General features: G+C 43.0%; 1 protein-coding gene and 3 non-coding genes across 4 annotated transcripts in view; 1 reads left to right on the top strand and 3 right to left on the bottom strand.

The window, feature by feature from the left end:
* LOC145337818 (putative G-protein coupled receptor 139) overlaps positions 1–15,213 on the bottom strand; it is a 44,236-nt gene extending 29,023 nt beyond the window's left edge. The window contains exon 1 of the mRNA XM_080182672.1: positions 15,099–15,213. Within this exon, the coding sequence (XP_080038798.1) occupies positions 15,099–15,213 (115 nt within the window). The remainder of the gene's footprint in view (positions 1–15,098) is intronic.
* trnas-aga (transfer RNA serine (anticodon AGA)) lies at positions 1,080–1,161 on the bottom strand. Its single transcript has one exon. It is a non-coding gene; the product is annotated as a tRNA-Ser (tRNA).
* trnag-ucc (transfer RNA glycine (anticodon UCC)) lies at positions 1,498–1,569 on the bottom strand. Its single transcript has one exon. It is a non-coding gene; the product is annotated as a tRNA-Gly (tRNA).
* Positions 15,214–16,624: 1,411 nt separating the features above from the next.
* trnas-gcu (transfer RNA serine (anticodon GCU)) lies at positions 16,625–16,707 on the top strand. Its single transcript has one exon. It is a non-coding gene; the product is annotated as a tRNA-Ser (tRNA).
* Positions 16,708–18,326: the final 1,619 nt, after the last annotated feature.

Genomic DNA, 18,326 nt, shown 5'->3' with positions numbered 1-18,326 from the left:
ATAAGGGAATTAAGGGTTATGGGGAGCAGGCGGTTAAGTGGAACTGATCCACTTCAGATCAGCCATGATCTTATTGAATGGTGGGGCAGGCTCGAATGGCTAGATGGCCTAATCCTCCTCCGAGTTCTTATGTTCTTATGAAAGCTGAGGATGCAGCTTTTGTTTCTCCAAGTAAATCTCTCTGGATAAAGTTGGAACTTGTAGGGATTTCTGTCACTGACGGATTTCTGGCGGTTTGTGTCTGACTGCTCTAACTCACTCTATCCCTCCATGCCTTCTCATTAACTCTATATGAAGGCGGGATCTTGTTGTTTAGTGACTGAGTGCACACAATCTGTATCTACATCTGATCAAATAGAATTCAGCTTGTGAACAATATCATCGTTTCAACCAGCTCTGGGTTAACCCAGGCACAGCTCTGATTGGCTGCAGCCCCCTGAATCTGGGGAACAGACACTGTGAGCATCGCCGGCCTCAGAGGCTTTCACAGTTACTGAGCTGGGAAACTCCAACTCATCCCCGAGAATCCACAGCACAGAGCGAGAGGAGAGGAAAACCTGTCCTGGGAGCTGTCAATCTGAGACACAGTTTGACCTGTCAATGTGCAGCTATGAAGCTGCTCCTTCCATTCCCAATCTGCTATAACCAGGAGTTCCTAACGCCCAATAATGACCAGCTTGCAGCAATGTGTTTGAATGAACACGATGTCATATCATCCAAGCAGCATTTTGAAATTATCATTCAGTGTATTCTGATGAAATTTATTTCTTATGTTCTGTGTGTCATTCCATAAGAATTTTCCTCTGAAATGAGACCTTGTTTTGTCCTTGCGCTCCTGATGCTGTTTTTTTTTAATCTGCTCACATTATGATCTCGCTCATGGAACAGCACTGAATCATTCGGCTTATCTTGTCCATACCAGCCCGAGGGCACCCAGGTGTCCTCTTCAAGCTCACCTTCCTGCACTCGGCCCGGAGCCATGGAGCTGAAAGCATGATGGTGATCCACATACTTGGCACCAAAGTTACAGCAGAGTTCCGGGTCAGCGGCTGCCGGAAGAAAACGCTTTTAACGATAATCGCTGCGAGCAGGACTCGAACCTGCGCGGGGAAAGCCCATTGGATTTCTAATCCAACGCCTTAACCACTCGACCATCGCAGCTCCGCAAGCCACAGGTCTAATATAATCACCTCAGTAGCGTTCATACTAACTTCATCAGGCACCGTTATTGCACAAAGCACAGTGTGTGAGCTGAAATTTGTTCCCCTACTTTTACTTTGTCTTTTTGTCTCTGACGGAGAACTCATTGATTCGGTCAGAGACTTGTTTTTGTAGCTCAATAATTTTTCAGTAGAAATGAGTTAGGTCCGAATAAACACAGGAAAAAGAGAAATCTCTATTGTATTTCATGATAGTCAAATGTTGTGTCCGCCCTGTTTCGACCCACTCTGTTGAAAATGGAAGAGAAAGTGGAAAAAGTCAAAATTAAATCGCCAATGCGACGGCCGGGAATCGAACGCGGGTCAACTGCTTGGAAGGCAGCTATGCTCACCACTATACCACCATCGCTCGCCGTGCATAACTAGCCCTTATTTGCAATAGTTTTAATTACGGAACTTCCTCAGTTGCTGATTCGATCAGGCACCAGGAGAGCCCGGAGCGCAGTTTGGAAACTGAATTTGGCTTGTCTGGTTTAAGCCACCTTTTTACAATTGTTCCTTACTGGGAACTCATTGATCAATTCTGAGGCCTGTTCTTTCATTTCACAAAGTTTCCACTCAAAGCAACTTGAAGCTGAATTTTCCATTACAAAGGTCGTGATGGGGAGGATTTTTAGTGAATATCATTTTAGGAGTGTCCACCTACTGTGATAACTAACCTGCGATAACTAATTAAAGAAATCAGAACAGTGATGGTCAGGAACTGACCCTTGGTCAAATGCTCGCACAGTCACCACTCCATCACCATCGCTCACCTGGCTCTGTCACCCACTCTGTAAGAAAGTCCAGCTCTGACAGTGAATCTGGTTCCCTCCAGGTCCAATTGGAGGATGGTCAGAAACTGTCACTGTCAGAAACTCCATTATCAGCGAGTGTGGGATGATTATTTAACTGGCTGTCACTGGTTGGTGAGGTTGTGATTTACTGTTCCCTGTCAGTTCAAGAGAAACAAATAAAACTATACAAACACTGAGTTGGGGAAAGGGCATCTCTTGAGGCACTGGGAGTATTTGTATAATGGATATCTGGTTCTCTTCAGTTTGACGGCTGTGACTTCTGATTCACTTTTTTCTTGTATTTTTACCCACGATGTCCTTTCCCATCGCGACCATACTTTTTGTGCTGGCAAAATCCTTCTAACTGTCCTGACTTGAGACAATCCACACCTCTTTAACTTGTGACTATCTCTCTCTCCACCTTTACTGTCTGTATTTTTAACGGCTTGATTACCCGAAAAGATGCGCATTCTAACCATTGTTCTCACTCCAATCTGTAATTATCATTCTATTGTGCTCGTATCTATTTGTCAACCTCCCTCAACTCATCTAAAGAAGGAACAGCGCTCCAAAGCTCGTGATTCCAAAGTTAACCCGGTGTTGTGAGACTTTTTTATTGTGCCCACCTCATTCCAACGCCGGCACCTCTACATCAACACTAGTGCGAGGAAATCATCTGTTGAGGAAATAGGAAAATGGATCAGAATTGATGACGTTCCATTCTCCGTCCTCACTGTTCAGAGCCTTAACCACGCATTCCAGGTGTAACATTAGTTTCCATATTTCTAATTTCAAGGTGTTATTATGTTGATAAAACTGTCTGTCATATTGGGCAGACTGAGTGACTGCGTTATGAAGCATCTCTGTTCAGTCAAGAAACATCACTCGGATTTCAGTCTCCAGTCATTTTAATTCTTGATCTTGATTTATGCTGATTTTTTTCCATCTCAGCCTCCTATAATGTTCCAATAAAGCCCAGTGTAAACTCCAGAAACAGAAACTCATTCCTCAATAAAACATTTTATCGCCTTCCAGATACAATTTCAGACATTAAACTCAGCTCCATTTTGCTTCAAATTTTCTGTGCAGGTTTCTATCTTATTCTCATGTTTGTTCTTGCTTTCCTTTCGGGAGGCACCTGTTTATCATTCTGCCAATATCAACACATTTTAGACACATATCTGGTTTCTTCACCTTTTCCTTTAGACTTACACCAAAATCTCTTCTGTTATTTAATCATTCCTGCACTTCACCTTGTTTCGAAACGGCAGGGAACAGTTCATTCTCGATTCAGTGATGAGTGATGAATGACAATATATTAACGTTCTGACAGATAATGAGCATTTCCGCCTTTTCCCTGTAACACTGCACATTCTTCCCTTTTTTAAATAAGAGTCAAATTCCTTTTGGAATGCTTCAGTTGAACTATCCTCCACTCTCCAGCAGTACATTCCATACATTAAGTACTCGATATGTGAAAAAGATTTCCCTCCTGTTTCTATTCCCCCCTTTGATAATGACTTTAAATCTCATTAATTTTATTCCAGGCGTAGGAACAGTTTGTTCCTTTCCATTCTGCCCAGGTGTGTCTTGAGATTTAGTACCTCGATTAAATCTCCTTTCAACATTCAATTCTCCAAGGAAAACAGTGCCAAACTCTCTCAACCTTTCTCAATAGTGAAGTTTCTCAGTCCTACAAACAATATCATGGACCTTTTCTGCAATCTCTCAAATGCCTTCACATCCTTCCGATTGTGTGACTTCCGGAATTGGACACAATACTTCAGCTGTGGATGTTTTAGTGTTTTAGATCATTTGAACATAAGCTCCTTGTTCATTCACTTGAAGCCCCTGTTAATAAAGGGTACAATTCAATATGCTTCATTAAACTATCTCTCAGTGTATGCTGGTGTCCTATCATTTCATCTGTCGTTACATGTTTCCAAACAATGAATTTTGCTACTTTTGTGTCTGTCTTTCTCCTTTCATTGCATTCTTGGTGTTATGTAGTGGAATGATGTGATGATGTGTTAGGACACCAGCATACACGGAGAGATAGTTTAATGGTCTGTCCAATGACTGATACACACACACAACCAGCTCCATCTGCTCCTTTACTTTTTGCTGTCTCTCTGTAATCTTCCAAGGAGAATGAATCACTTTACAATCCTCTGCTTTGGATTTCATCAGCAACTTGTCCACTCGTTCCGACAACTTGTTTATCTCCTTTTTGAAGTTTTGACGATTCTCCTCGCAGTTAACAATGTTTCCAAATTTCACATTGTCCACAAATTCTGAAGTTGTGCCCTTACACCATTAGCTTCTTCACTAATATGTACTGGTGCATTTTCAAAGGCTTTGCAGATTGTGTGGATATAAAATTGTTTTCCTGCAGATTGAAGCATTTCACGGAAAAGACACCCAATGTAATTACCTGTCTATAATCTTCACGTAAAAGTCACAAATATTGCACATTTGCAGTGAAGTGGTTTTATCATTATTGTTTATAGAAATACCAGAAGAATATTTCGATTGACAAACCTCAGGCCTTTGGACTCCCCACGCTTCCGCTACACTACTCTACCACGGAACGATAAAGCCCTGCTGTCCATAAGTGTGGCCAGTCAGGTATTCAATTCTAGATTGTTTCACACCAGCAGCAGCGTCAGCAGGCTAAGTCTGGCCACATAATACCACTACACAACACCAAGAATGCATTGAAAAGAGAAAGACAGACACCAAAGTAGCAAGATACATTGTCTGGAAACATGTAACGACAGATGAAGTGATAGGGAACCAGCATACACGGAATTGGACAAGCAGTCACTGATGTAAAGGAATTTTGTGTTGAAAATATATGTTTATAAATATATTTCCTGCTCTGTAACTGTGCTCTCTGCTGTTCAGAGATGTTCACTGTTATTGTGTAAGGTGTTTCCCTGTTTGTAAATATATTTCCTGTTTTGTATCTGTTCTATCTGTTGTTGAGAGGTGTCTTCTGCTGTTGAGTAAAATACTTCCCTGTTGTTATAAATGTGTGTCCGGCTGTGTAAATATGACCCATTGCGTGTCAATATATTTCTCAGTTCTGCTGATATGTCGCCTGCTCTGTCAACCTTTTCCCTGTTATGTAAAAATATTCTCCGTGAAGGTGTTTTCTGTTCGGCAAAAAAACTTCCTGTTCTCTGACGTTCGGTGTCGGGTTAACATGTTGCATTTTTTGTTCAGATGTTCGCTGTTCTTGTGAAAAATTCTGGTTAAACTGCAACTGGATAACTGTCGCTTAATCTTGACTTCATGTCACCTTCTGTTAGTGAATGTGATTGGCGAATTCATTGTGTATCCAACACATGTATGTGAGCGAGGTTGATTCTGTATCTGTCAGTCTCAGGTTGTGGTTGCGAGTTTTTACTTGTTTTATTTATTTATGTAAGGTGAGCTCACTGGCTTGGCCAACATTCATTCCCCATCTCCAATTGATCATGACAACGAGGTGATAAACTTTTTTCTTGAACCGCTGCATTCCCTGAGGTGCAGGTACATCCACAGTGCTGTTAGCTTAATGGTTAGGGAGGCAGTGGCAGGATTTTACCCCAGCGACCGTGAAGGAGCAGCAATACATTTCCGAGTCAGGATGGGGTGTGGCTTGGAGGGAGGCTTCCAGGTACTGGTGTCCCCATGTATGAGCTGCCACTGACATTCTAGATGGTAACTGTTATAGGTTTGTAAATTCTACCTAAGAAGAGCAGATGCAGAAATACTGTTCCCGTTGGCAGAGGAATGAAGGGTAGTTTTTAATGCGCTGAGTGTTTAGGACCTGGACTGTCTGAGAGTGTGGCAGAGGCAACATCAAATCAGGGTTATCAAAGGGGAATGGGAAAGGCATCTGAAGAGAAAGGATCTGATGGATTATAAATCAATGACTGGGAAAGAAACGAGATGAACAGAACTTGTACAGGGCAACACACAGACAAAGGCCGAATCGTGTCTTTCTTTGGATTCTTGGAATAGAATAGAATCCATTCTAAGATTCGATATGTATGAGAGTTGGACTCATTTTCTATCGCTCTGTCTCTCGTATGATATATGAGTGTTTGACTGAGTTTTTCTGAGTGAGTGAGCGGATCTAAGTGAGTGAAATAGTGAGGCAGTGAATGAGTGAGTAACAGAGGCCGAGTAAGTGATTTCCTCTGAGTGATAGAGTGAGTCTGTGAGTGAATGTATCAGAGTAAGTGATTCAGCATGTTTGAAACTCTGAAATAATGACTATCGCTGCACCTGGGTGTGTGTGAGTTTTTGTACCTGAGCGAGTCTGAGTGAGTGAGTGAGTCGTTGTTTTTGAGTGAGTCGGAAGAAGTGATTGAGACTGGGTGTGTGACTGAGTCTGGTTTAGTGAGTGATTGAGCCTAGTGTGTGTAAATCTGCTTGAGTGAGTGAGCCTGCATGTGTGAGTGAGTCTGGATATGTAAGTGAGTCTGGGTGAGGGTGTGAGTCTGGTTATATGAGTGAGTCTGGTTGAGTGAGTGAGTATGGGTGTTTGAGTGAGCTTATGTGAGTGAGTGAGTCTGGGTGTGTGAGTGAGTTAGGATGAAGTAGTGATTCTGAGTGAGTGAGTGAGTCTGAGTGTGTCAGTGAGTCAGGATGAGTGAGTGAGTCTGGGTGAGTGAGTCTGAGTGTGTGATCCAATCAGAGCCTTTGAGTGAGCCTGAATGAATAAGTAAGTTGAAAAGTGTGTGTGAGTCAGGGTGAGTAAGTATGTGTAAATAAATTATGGGATAAGAACCAGGACACTGCTAAAGGGAGTGAGTGTGGAAAGACACAGATGCCTTTCTCCTCCATGCACAGAAACCAATGCACAAAACAGGTCAGGATATGAGGAATTCCGAAATTCTAATGCAACCCATTTCCAACAGAACTATTGCATGAACCTAGCCGAGCCAGCACGGAGAGTGTGCAACCGGAGATGAATGCAAGTACATTGTCAGTTAAACCTAGCTTCTTAGCTCAGTCCCGCTCCCCCTCACACCCACACCCACCGCCTCCACCTCCTCCCCACCACCCACCCCGCTACCCCCTCCCCACTCCTCACTTTTCATCCTCACTCCCTGGTTTTTGGGCCTGGCCTCTCTCTCTCTGCTTCTGCTTCATAAGCGAAAATGCAAAAAAAAATTCTATCAGTTAATATTGCTTCTTGGCGCATCTTAATGCTCTTGTTTTATTCGTTGTATTACTAAATTACCCATTTATTTGGTTGAAATTGATATTTTTAACATATACCTTTTTTTGCCTTTTACACCCTTATCCTGCTTAAACGACTCAATGGAACATTGAGTGAAAAACAAATGGAATATTGTCCTCACAAAAAAATGGTTGGATGAGTCTGCGCGAGATTAAACTGTTTGTTCAGTAACTGTAACTAATCACCGTCTCCATGGACGTCAAATATAACACTGGAGGGTTCAGATCTTCTATTGATAAGGAGCTGCTTTCGCTCTGACACCCACAGCATTACCATCGGAATTAGCTTTTCCAGAGAGAAAGGGAGGATGGATGATAATCTTCTTTCAGAGTTCTGAATATTATTTCTGTTCTTTGATATTGAACGGATTTATTATCCCGTCCTTTCCGCTGTCGTTGTCCCTGGTAGGTTTTTGTATTCGTCTTTTTTTTAGATATTTTGTCCTTAATTGTAACTGTTCTCTTCCTACTTCCTCCTTCCGGTTGTTGAAGCCACTCTATGGAACTATCCATTTGTTCTCACTTTTTTGTGAAATACGTGTGTCAGACTCACAAGCTCGATCAATGAGATTCCCATTCACCGGTTGCCTTTGGAAAGGTGAAAGTGATCCAGCATTGCGAAGCTTTTCGCCGTATAGGATGCTGGTACACCTGCAGTGCTGATAGGAAATACGTCCCAGGACTTTGATCCAGCAGCAATGAAAGGACGATCAAACAGGTTAAAGTCAGGATGAGGTGTGACTTGAGAAAAGAAAAGCTTGTTTGTGTCTTAAAGTTGACGATTTTGCAGCACGGAGAGAGGCAGTTCAGCCCATCGTGTCTTCAGCGACTATCAAACACCTATCTATTATTTTATGCGTCAATTGGTCCACTGCCTTGTATGATATTGCGTATAACTCGCTCATCTACCTATTTATTAAAGGTAATGTTTCCCGCCTCTCCCAATCTTTCAGGTGGCGAAACTCAGATTCCCACCTCGTTCTTGTTTTCCGCAAATCCCCTCTAAATTTGCTGTCCCTTACCTGAATAATAAGCTCCCGGATTCCTGCAAGCGAATAAGATCCTTCCTAACCATTAACCATCCATGGCATGTTTTGAACCTGCTCCTTCAGAGGGCAGAGTTCGGGGGTTTGGGAGGTTCTGTTGAAGGAGCCTTGGTGAGTTGCTGCAGTGTCGATGTCACACACTGCAATCACTGTGCGTCGCTAATGGAGAAAGCTGATGCTAAATGTGATGGATGGGATTCCAATCACGCGTATTTTTTTGACCTAATTTTGTCGAACTTCTTGAATGTTGCCGGAGATTGCACCATCCAAGTTTTGGAGAGTGTTCCATCACACCCTGACCCGTGGATTGCCAGTGTTGAAAAGGGTTTATGGAGTCAGGAGGGGAATTACGCTGCACAGAATTCACAGTCTCTGATCTGCTCTTGGAGCCAAAGTAATTATATCGCAGACCCCGTTTACATTTTTGGAAATTGTTACCAAGAGGATATTGACAGGGCCGCTTTCAGAGATGACAATTCATTCTATATCAAGTGGAGATCATTGGATTCTATGTGACCGCAGATAGGTGCGTGTGTGGTGCGAATGTTACCTGTCATATTTCAGTCTAAGCCTGAATGTTGCTGGCCCTGCTGCCTATAAACTCGGAATGCTTCAATATCTGTGGAGTTGTGAATGAGTCTGGCATTCTGCATTGATCAGCGGAAAACTCCATTTCCAATATTTTGATAGGAAAGCGGTCATACTTGAAGCAGCTTCTGATGATTGCGCCTCTGGCACTAGCCTGAGGAAGGCGGGCAGCAATGACCTTGGGGTCGGATGTTTCAACTCAAAAAAAAGCCACAACCATTTTCCATTGTGCCAGGTCTCACTCCTACTAATAGAATGTTATCCGCCTGTTTCCCTTTGCCTCCAGTTGTATTAGCGCTAGCTGATGCCACAGTCCAAATAGCTTCTACAAATATATGAAGAGTAAATGAAAAACTAGGAAGAGGATAGGATCTCTTAAGGATCAAAAAGGTTACCTATGGGTAGATTCACCAGAAATGGGCGAGATCCTAAATGAATGTTTCTTATTACTATTCACTGTTGAGAAAAGTATTGATGTTAGGGAACTTGGGGAAATAAATAGTGATGTCTTGAGCAGTGTACATACAACAAAAATGGAGGTGCAGAAAGTCATAACGCGCATCAAGATCGATTAGTCCCCGGGGCCAGATGAAATGTATCCCGGGTTATTGTGGGAAACTAGGGACGAAATTGCAGGTCAACTGTTATTTGCAGCTTACATGAATGCTTTGGATGATAATATAGAATTCATTGCTAGGAAGTTTGCAGATGACATCAAGATTGGTGGTTTCATGGACAGTGAAAAATTTTGTCTAAGATTACAAGGATCTTGATCGATTAAGCCAGTGGGCTGACGAATGACAGATGGAGTTTAATTTCAGCAAATGCGAGGTAATGCATTTTGGGAGATTGAACCAAAGCAGGATTTACTCAGCTAATGTCGGGCGTTGAGGGTGATTATAGGACGAAGAATTGTAGGGGTACAGGTTCATAGCTCCTTGAAGGCGTGGTCACAGGTGTACAGCGAAGTGAATAAGGCATTTGTCATTCTTGGTTTCATCGGTCAGAACATTAAATAGAGGAGTTGGGATGTCGTGTTGAAGTTGTGCAAGGCAATTGTAAGGCCACACTTGGAATACCTTGCACAGTTCGGATCACCCTAATATGCAAATAATATTATTAAACTGGAAAAAGTGCAGAAAAAATACGAGGGTACTCCAGGATTGTTGGTTTGCATCATACCGAGAGGTTGGATAGACTGGGATTTTTTCTCTGGCGCGTAGGAGGCTTAGGACTGATCTTATAGATGTCTATGAATGAATGGAGAGCATTGATCAGCTCGATAGTCAAAACAGTTTCCCAAATGAAGGGGAGACCAAAATTGAGGACAAAGGTTTAAGTTGAGAGGGGAGAGATTCAAAAGGGTTCACAGGGGCAAAATATTTCATTTTGCTGGGCTGGTGATTGGCTGGAGTGAGCTGCTGCCAGAGACAGAACTGGAGATGGATACAATTTTGTCTTTTAAAAAGTGTTTAGACAATTACGTGGTTAAGATAGGTACAACAGCATATGGGCCAAACGCGTGTAAATGAGACTACCTTACTGGTTAAAAAAAAGGGTGACATAAAGTTGGATCAAAAGGCGAGATTCCCATGCTGTAAACCTTTCTGATTCTATGACTCTGTGTGCTGCCTTGCTGCCAAGTGGAATTTGATAGCACAAGCTTTTGGAGCACCGCTTCTTTATTACCTGATGAAGGAACAGTGCTCTGAAACCCCGTGCTACCAAATAAACCTGTTCAACTTTAACGTGGTGTTGTGGCACTACTTCCTGTGCCTACCCCAGTGCAATGCTGGCAACTCTACATCATATCTCCCCAGGATGTATTCTCCTTGCTGGATTGCAGTTCCAACAGGGGCACAGGGACATCACGATGCTTGCAAGGTGCCTCATCAGTTGTTTCAGTTTCCATGCACATTACAGCAGAAAATACGGATGCATGGGATTGAGGGTGATTTAGCAGGCTGGATCAGGAATTGGCTAGCTAATAGAAGACAGAGGGTGGTGGTTGATGGGAAATATTCAACCAGGAGTTCAGTTACTAGTGGTGTACCGTAGGGATCTGTTTTGGGGCCACTGCTGCTTGTCCTTTCTATAAATGACCTAGATGAGGGTGTAGAATGATGGGTTAGTAAATTTGCTGACGACACTAAAGTCGTCACTAAAGAGTTGTAGACAGTGAGGATGGATGTTACAGTTTGCAGAGGGACATAGACAAGCTGCAGAGCTGGGCTGAGAGGTGGCAAATGGAGTTTAATGCGGAAAAGTGTGAGGTGATGCACATTGGAAAGAGTAACAGGATTACAGAATATTGGTGAAATGAAAAGGCTCTTGGTAGTCTGGATCAGCAGAGAGATCTCGGTGTACATGTGCATAGATCCCTGAAAGTTGGCACCCAGGTTGATAGGGTTGTTAAGAGGGCGTACGGTGTGTTAGCTTTTATTGGTGTAGGGATTGAATTTTGGAGCCGTGAAGTCATGTTGCAACTGTACAAAACTCTGGTGGGGCCGCACTTGGAGTATTGTGTACAGTTCTGGTCGCCGCATTATCAGGAAGATGTGGAGGCATTGGAAAGGGTGCAGAGGAGGTTTACCAGGATGTTGCCTGGTATGGTGGGAAGGTCTTGTGAGGAAAGGCTGAGGGATTTGGGGTTGTTTTCGTTAGAGAGAAGGTTACGAGGTGACCTAATTGAGGCATACACGATGATCAGAGGGTTAGATAGATGGACAGTGAGAGCCTTTTTTCCTCCGATGGTGATGGCTAACACGAGGGGACATAGCTTTAAATTAAGGGGTGGTAATTATAGGACGGATGTCAGAGGTAGGTTCTTTACTCAGAGGGTCGTAAGGGCGTGGAATGTCCCGTCTGCAGCAGTTGTGGGCTCGCCAACTTTAAGGGCACTCAAATGGTCATTGGATAGGCATATGGATAATATTGGAATGATCTAAGTTCGAGGGTCATTAGATTGGTTCCACTGGTCGGCGCAACACTGAGGGCCGAAGGGCCTGTACTGCGCTGTAATGTTCTATGTTTATGTGATTCATTCTGCAGCTCAGCTTCCACTTACTGGTGTGGATATTTGTCATGTGAGGTGTGATAAACAGGCGGAGTCGAGTTACCACGTATTACGCTTATTTTCCTCTTCGAAATCATAGAAAGAAACCCTACATTGCAGAAGGAAGCCATTCGGCCCTTGGAGCCTGCAGTAACAACCCAGGCCCTATCCCCGTAACCCTGCATATTTAACAAGTTAATCCCCCAACACTAACAGACAAATTATCATGGGCAATCCACCTTACCTGTACACTCATAGACAGTGGAGGAAACCAGAGAACCTGAAGGAAACCCACGCAGACACAGGGAAAATATGCAAACTCCACACTGACAGTCATCCAAGGCCAGAATTGAACCCGGGGCCTTGGCGTTGTGCGGCAACAGTGCTGAGAACTGTGCCACCGTCCGGCCACTGCTGGTATTGCATGATGTTCTTTCAGAGACACCACAGTCGAAACGACATTCCCCAATCAAACATGCACAGATTTTTTTAAAATTAATAAATCACAAAAACAGTGATTGAAAACTCAACATGAATCGACTTGTGGATATCCCATTTGAACTGTTGAACTTAAGGCCTTCCCTTTAGTTTCATTGGGCATAAGCACAAGGAAGCCACTCCAGCTCCCTGCTTCCCTACTTTGCTTTCCGAAATCCTTATCGCGTTCTTTTTGACCAGGGTATTGCTGATCTGATATAATATTCACTGTGCTGCCCTATTTTGTACTCTGAAGCTCACGTGAATCGGATTAAATGGTTAATTTATGCTAAATCATCGTTCACTTCATTTGAGCATGAAATAAACTGTCGGCAGAACAGCGACCATTATCATCCCATTGATGTGTTGGTCCGACACATATTTGATCAGAAACATTGATTTTCATTTAACGGTTCATCGTACAATACTAACGACTCATCCCAGTCTCCCGGATGTAATCACTTCAATACATCATCATATAAAGTAATGCATTTGCTAATCACAATAAATACTCTCCATTGTAATTTCACTCTGAAGTTCATGTGATGTTTTCTTTGTGTTTTTTTTCCTTCCTCACAGTTAATATGTTGACGATTCTGACCCTCTCTCGGAGAAACTGTGGCCTTTCCAAATGTGTAACTCGTTACCTGGTGGCCATGGCAGCGGCGGATCTGCTTGTCATTATTATAGACCTGATTTTGAGGCATATCCCAACTGCTTATCCACGTGAATTTCGATTCATGCGGTACATCCAAATGTGTAACATCCACGCTGTCCTGCTTTTCGCAGTTACTGACTGTTCTGTCTGGTTCACTGTTGCTTTCACTTTTGATCGCTTTCTGGCAATTTGTTGCCAGAAGATCAAAACTAAATATTGCACAGGTAAAATGGCGGCTATGATTCTAGGATCATTGACTGCACTGAGCTGTTTGAAGAATATCTTCTGGTATTTTATGTTTACAGGTCAATATCGAGGCACAAACGTTCCTTGGTTTTGTGATGTGTCAACAGATGTTCTGTTTTCAACTGTCTGGTCAGCAATTGAATTCCTTCATTATATTCTAAGCCCGTGTGTCCCATTTGTCCTGGTTTTGCTCTTCAATGTGTTCACAGTCAGACACATTTTATTGAGTAGCAAGGCACGGAAGAGACTCCGGGCTCAGAAGGATGTGCAGAATTCCGGAGACGCAGAGATGCAGAGTCGAAAGAAAAGCATAATTTTACTGCTTGCTATCTCTGGGAACTTCATTCTCTTATGGTCAGTGTTCATGATGTATTGTATATGGAGCCGCATGTGGAATATTGGGTATCAATCTGTATATATTCATAGTTATATACGAGAAGCAGGATTTATGCTTCAACTTCTGAGTTGTTGCACAAACACATGTATTTATGCTGCGACTCAAACTAAGTTCAGGGCACAATTCAAAGAAGTATTGAGGTATCCTATCGCTATAATTGCAAAAAATATCAAAAGATATTAGAAATAGACGTTACTGGAATGAACTGCCAAATCAAATACCAGCTAAACATCTCTCCCCTGCAGATCATCACCCAAATATCAACAGTGGGATCAATCAATTCTCCCCACAGGAGCACTGTGATACTGAGAGAATTCTTTAATTATACTCGCTACAAGAAGATGTGATGTAGAATCACCGTGGTCAATCTGGATTCCCAAAGGTGTTTGACAGGCACAGGGGAGATAGTCAGATTGGCACAAGTACAATTGATCTCATCTTAATTCGTACTGTGTCGGTAATAAAGAAACGGGGGAACACATTAGTTTGCCAAGTTGGATTTGTGATAGACTCATAGTTGGCTTTGTTTTCGTTTGCTGTGTCATCAAATTGGTTAAATGAGCTCCAAAAGGTCATCCATGATTGTTGCATCCAGATGGAGGCGTGGAGCTGTCTGGGGGAGAGGGTTTCGGGAGACCCTCAGCCTTAGTTTCCGTTTTTGGGAATTCTCAATGAAATCATAATCAACATTTCTTGTGTCCACCTGTTCCTCTCAGTCGCTGCCAATGTGCCGAACTGCAATGTATCTTCAAACACTCATCACTTATTCCAACCCAGATCAATATTGTGAAGCTAAACCTGGTCCAAAACAGGACTTAACGGGCTACACTTCGATTATTTAACGAGCCACCGAGAAGAATGATCCTGGACAGAGTGTAGAAACCTGGTGCACGTTTGTTCTTAGACGTATTATCACACATCCACTATGAAACATGTGCAATTTTGTTTATATCATATTCCCTCATTCTTGCTTTTTAAATGCATACACTTGAAACAATTCTCAGCGTCAGTGCCATCTGCAATATACCTTTGCGTGAAACCAGTTTTGCTTTCTGTCTTCCTTGAATGCCTTGTTATCCTTCACATCCTTTAGATCATTTGATCACTTCAGACACAAGTACATTTAGTACATATCTTCCCAGAATAGATCTATCACTAATACCGATTCTTAGGGAACACCACTGTTTAATTTCTTTGGTCTTGGAAAACGATTGTTCACTGACAATTTTGTGTGTACATGTCCCTGAATTCCATTAAATTCCATTTACAATTTACTGGTAAAGCCTCAGAGGATTCTCTGCCATCCAGTACTCTGGCCATCATGCCATCGTGGGACTGGCGTACCATCTGAATGCATTTGGGGAGGTAGCCGAACTTTGACATGATCCTCCACAGGCCTTGTCGGCTTCCAGTGTCGGAGGCTTTCGCGAAGTCAACAAAGGTTGTGTAGAGCTCGCGATTCTGTTCCTGACACTTCTCAGGGTAATATTCCACGTGTTGACTACGTGGCATCGCCAGATCAAAGGTGAACCAAAATGCTGGTGAATTGAACGAACGTTGATCTCAGGTCACGAAAAGTGTCGGTAAAAATGTAAAGATTTGCATTTTTGAAAGTTTCATTATTTGACAGCCTTTCTCGTTTCTGTTTCAAAGTTGGAGAACAACACAAGTACAATTTGAAGTAATAAAATTGCGATAAACTCCCCGTCGGGGAATTGAAACCCGGTCTCCCGCGTGACTGGCAGGGATACTAACCACTACACTAACGAGGAACTGGCCGTTAAAGCGACCATACGCATCGTACACTTGTCATTTTCACTTCCGGAGCGACAACTCAGTTCTGACGAGATCAGTTATTTTCCCCAATGCGGTGAACCATTTAATGCAGCAAACAGTGGCTTTAACTAACTTATTAAGACTTTTGGATTAGCAGGAAAGAGAATGAGATGGATGCATGAAGAAAAAACACAAATCAGGTGGAGACAGAAAGGTGCGTTTGCCGTTCATATCAAACCGCATGTTCTTTTTAATTTTGGAGGAAAGACGGGGTGTCTTGAAGTCTGAACATTCTGGACAATCTCAGCTGGTCTCTCTCCACAGATGATGTCAGACCCACTGAGTTTTTCCAGCATTTTCATTTGGAACATCGAACATAGAACACCACAGCACAAACAGGCCCTTCGGCCCACTAGTTGCGCCGATCACTTATACACCTACTAAGCCATAGACCTATCTATAACCCCCAATCCCATTAAATCCCATATACTCATCCAGTAGTCTTTTAAAAGACCCCAGCGAGTTCGCCTCCACCACCACCGACGGCAGCCGATTCCACTCACTCACCACCCTCTGAGTGAAAAACTTACCCCTAACATCTCCTTTGTTGTTTCAGATTCCAGCATCGGCAGGATTTTGTTTTTATCTTGTCTCGAAATGTTTTTTTTTCTCCAAAACCGCTGGAAGTTTCAAAGTGCTTTACAGCTGAAATGCTTCTCTTTAATTATATTGTCTTTTCATTGCCCGAGGTACAGGTGCAGATTGAGCAAAAACATAAAATATAGTATCTACCAGAGTTTGGAGATTTGTTTTTTCGGCAACAAACAACTTTATCCGGATCCAAAATCCAATGAGTAAGAGTTATTTGAGCCTGACGTGATTTGAACACGCAACTTTCTGATCTGGTGTCAGACCGCTACCGTTGCGCTACAAGCTCACACCACTAGGAGCCCTTCTACATCTCTGTTATTTTTGGTGAATTCAAAACTCAAACAGGGAGTTGTTTCCCTCTTTCCTTTCTCGGGATTGAAATCGAATGGAAGAGGAACAACGAACCAAAATTAAAGAGAAAGCAGAAACACAACATTATCTTACAGGAGAAATGTGTTCTTTGTTCAAGAGGTGATTAGACCGTCCGTTACTGTATGGCGAGGTGGCCGAGTGGTTAAGGCGATGGACTGCTAATCCATTGTGCTCTGCACGCGTGGGTTCATAATCCCATCCTCATCGATGCTGCATATTCTATGCCCCTTTTTTGAAGTTGAACTCAATCTGTGAAGTTCCGGGGATGCGGCGTATAATAGAAATGCTGGCGAACTATTCGAGAGCACGTTAGATTTTCTCAGCTTTGCCCTTCGGCTGAGATGTGGTTATCCTCCGACTGCATCCTCACCAGTAAACCCTCCCTGTTGAGATTAGGGCTGAGTGGATGGTAATGTGGGAATATGCTGACTTCGCCTTTATTTTCATTCAGACTGTGTTCCTTTTTTTCATTATCTGCTGCTGTGTGAGGATTGGGATCTTTCTGATTCTGTCTGTGGAACTGTGCGTGTACAAGCGATGAGTTCTGACAGTCAGCTCCCGGAACTGTAAATTAGCTTGGAATCCATTCTGTATTTGCAATCTCTGCGATTGTAAACGAGTTGATGGATTTCCTCATTTTGAATCTCCGATGGACTTTTCTCAGCGTCGCTGACTGGGCCATTGGACAGTGACTACATTTCAAAAATACTTCATTGTCATTAACATAGGACTTTGAATAGAGTGGAGAAGCAGAGGGATCTAGGTGTATGTGTACATAGATCCCTGAAAGTTGGGAATCAAGTAGAGAAGGTTGTTAAGAAGGCGTACGGTGTCTTGGCGTTTATTGGTAGGGGGATTGAATTTAGGAGTCGCAGCGTCATGTTGCAACTGTACACAACTCTGGTGCGGCCGCACTTGGAGTACTGTGTGCAGTTCTGGTCCCCACATTACAGGAAGGATGTGGAGGCTTTGGAGAGGGTGCAGAGGAGGTTTACCAGGATGTTGCCTGGTATGCAGGGGAGGTCCTATGAGGAGAGACTGAGGGATTTGGGGTTGTTTTCACTGGAAAGAAGGCGGCTAAGAGGGGATCTTATAGAAACATACAAGATGATTAGAGGTTTAGATAGGGTGGATGGTGATAGCCTGTTTCCTCGCATGGAGAAATCTAGCACGAGGGGGCATGGCTTTAAATTAAGGGGGGGTAGTTATAGGACGGATGTCAGGGGCAGGTTCTTTACCCAGAGGGTGGTGAGGGACTGGAATGCCCTGCCTGCTGCAGTTGTAAATGCGCCTAGTTTGGGGGCGTTTAAGAGATTGGTGGATAGGTTTATGGACGAAAAGGGATTGGTTTAGATTAGTGGGTCAATGTTTTTTTTTAAAAAATAAGACTGGTCGGCGCAACATTGCGGGCCGAAGGACCTGTTCCGCGCTGTAATGTTCTATGTTCTATGTTCTATACTTTGGGACGTCCTATGGTTTTGAAAGAGCTACAGAAATTTCAGTAGAACTCCAATAGGACACAGACACTTTTTTATTCATTCATGGAGCCTGGGTGTCACTGGCTGGGCAGCATTTATTGCCCAAAACTCGCAGCCCGAGGACAGCTGAGAGTCAACTACATTGCTGAGGATCTGGAGTCACATGTGGGCCAGACCGGGCAAGGACGGTCGGTTTTGTTCCCCAAAGGGCATTAGTTTATCATATAAGTTTTTCCGATGATGGTCAGTCATTTCATGGCCAGCAGTAGATTATTGATTACAGATTTTTTTTATTAAATTCAAATTTCACCAACTGAAATGGCAAGATTCGAGATCTAGAGTATTAGC

The sequence above is a fragment of the Carcharhinus amblyrhynchos genome, unplaced genomic scaffold, assembly GCF_965287045.1.
Source record: "Carcharhinus amblyrhynchos unplaced genomic scaffold, sCarAmb.v2.hapA scaffold_79, whole genome shotgun sequence".
Taxonomy (NCBI): Eukaryota; Metazoa; Chordata; class Chondrichthyes; order Carcharhiniformes; family Carcharhinidae; genus Carcharhinus; species Carcharhinus amblyrhynchos.
Note: the sequence above shows the minus strand (reverse complement) of the source record. Positions and strands in the feature narration are given on the sequence as shown.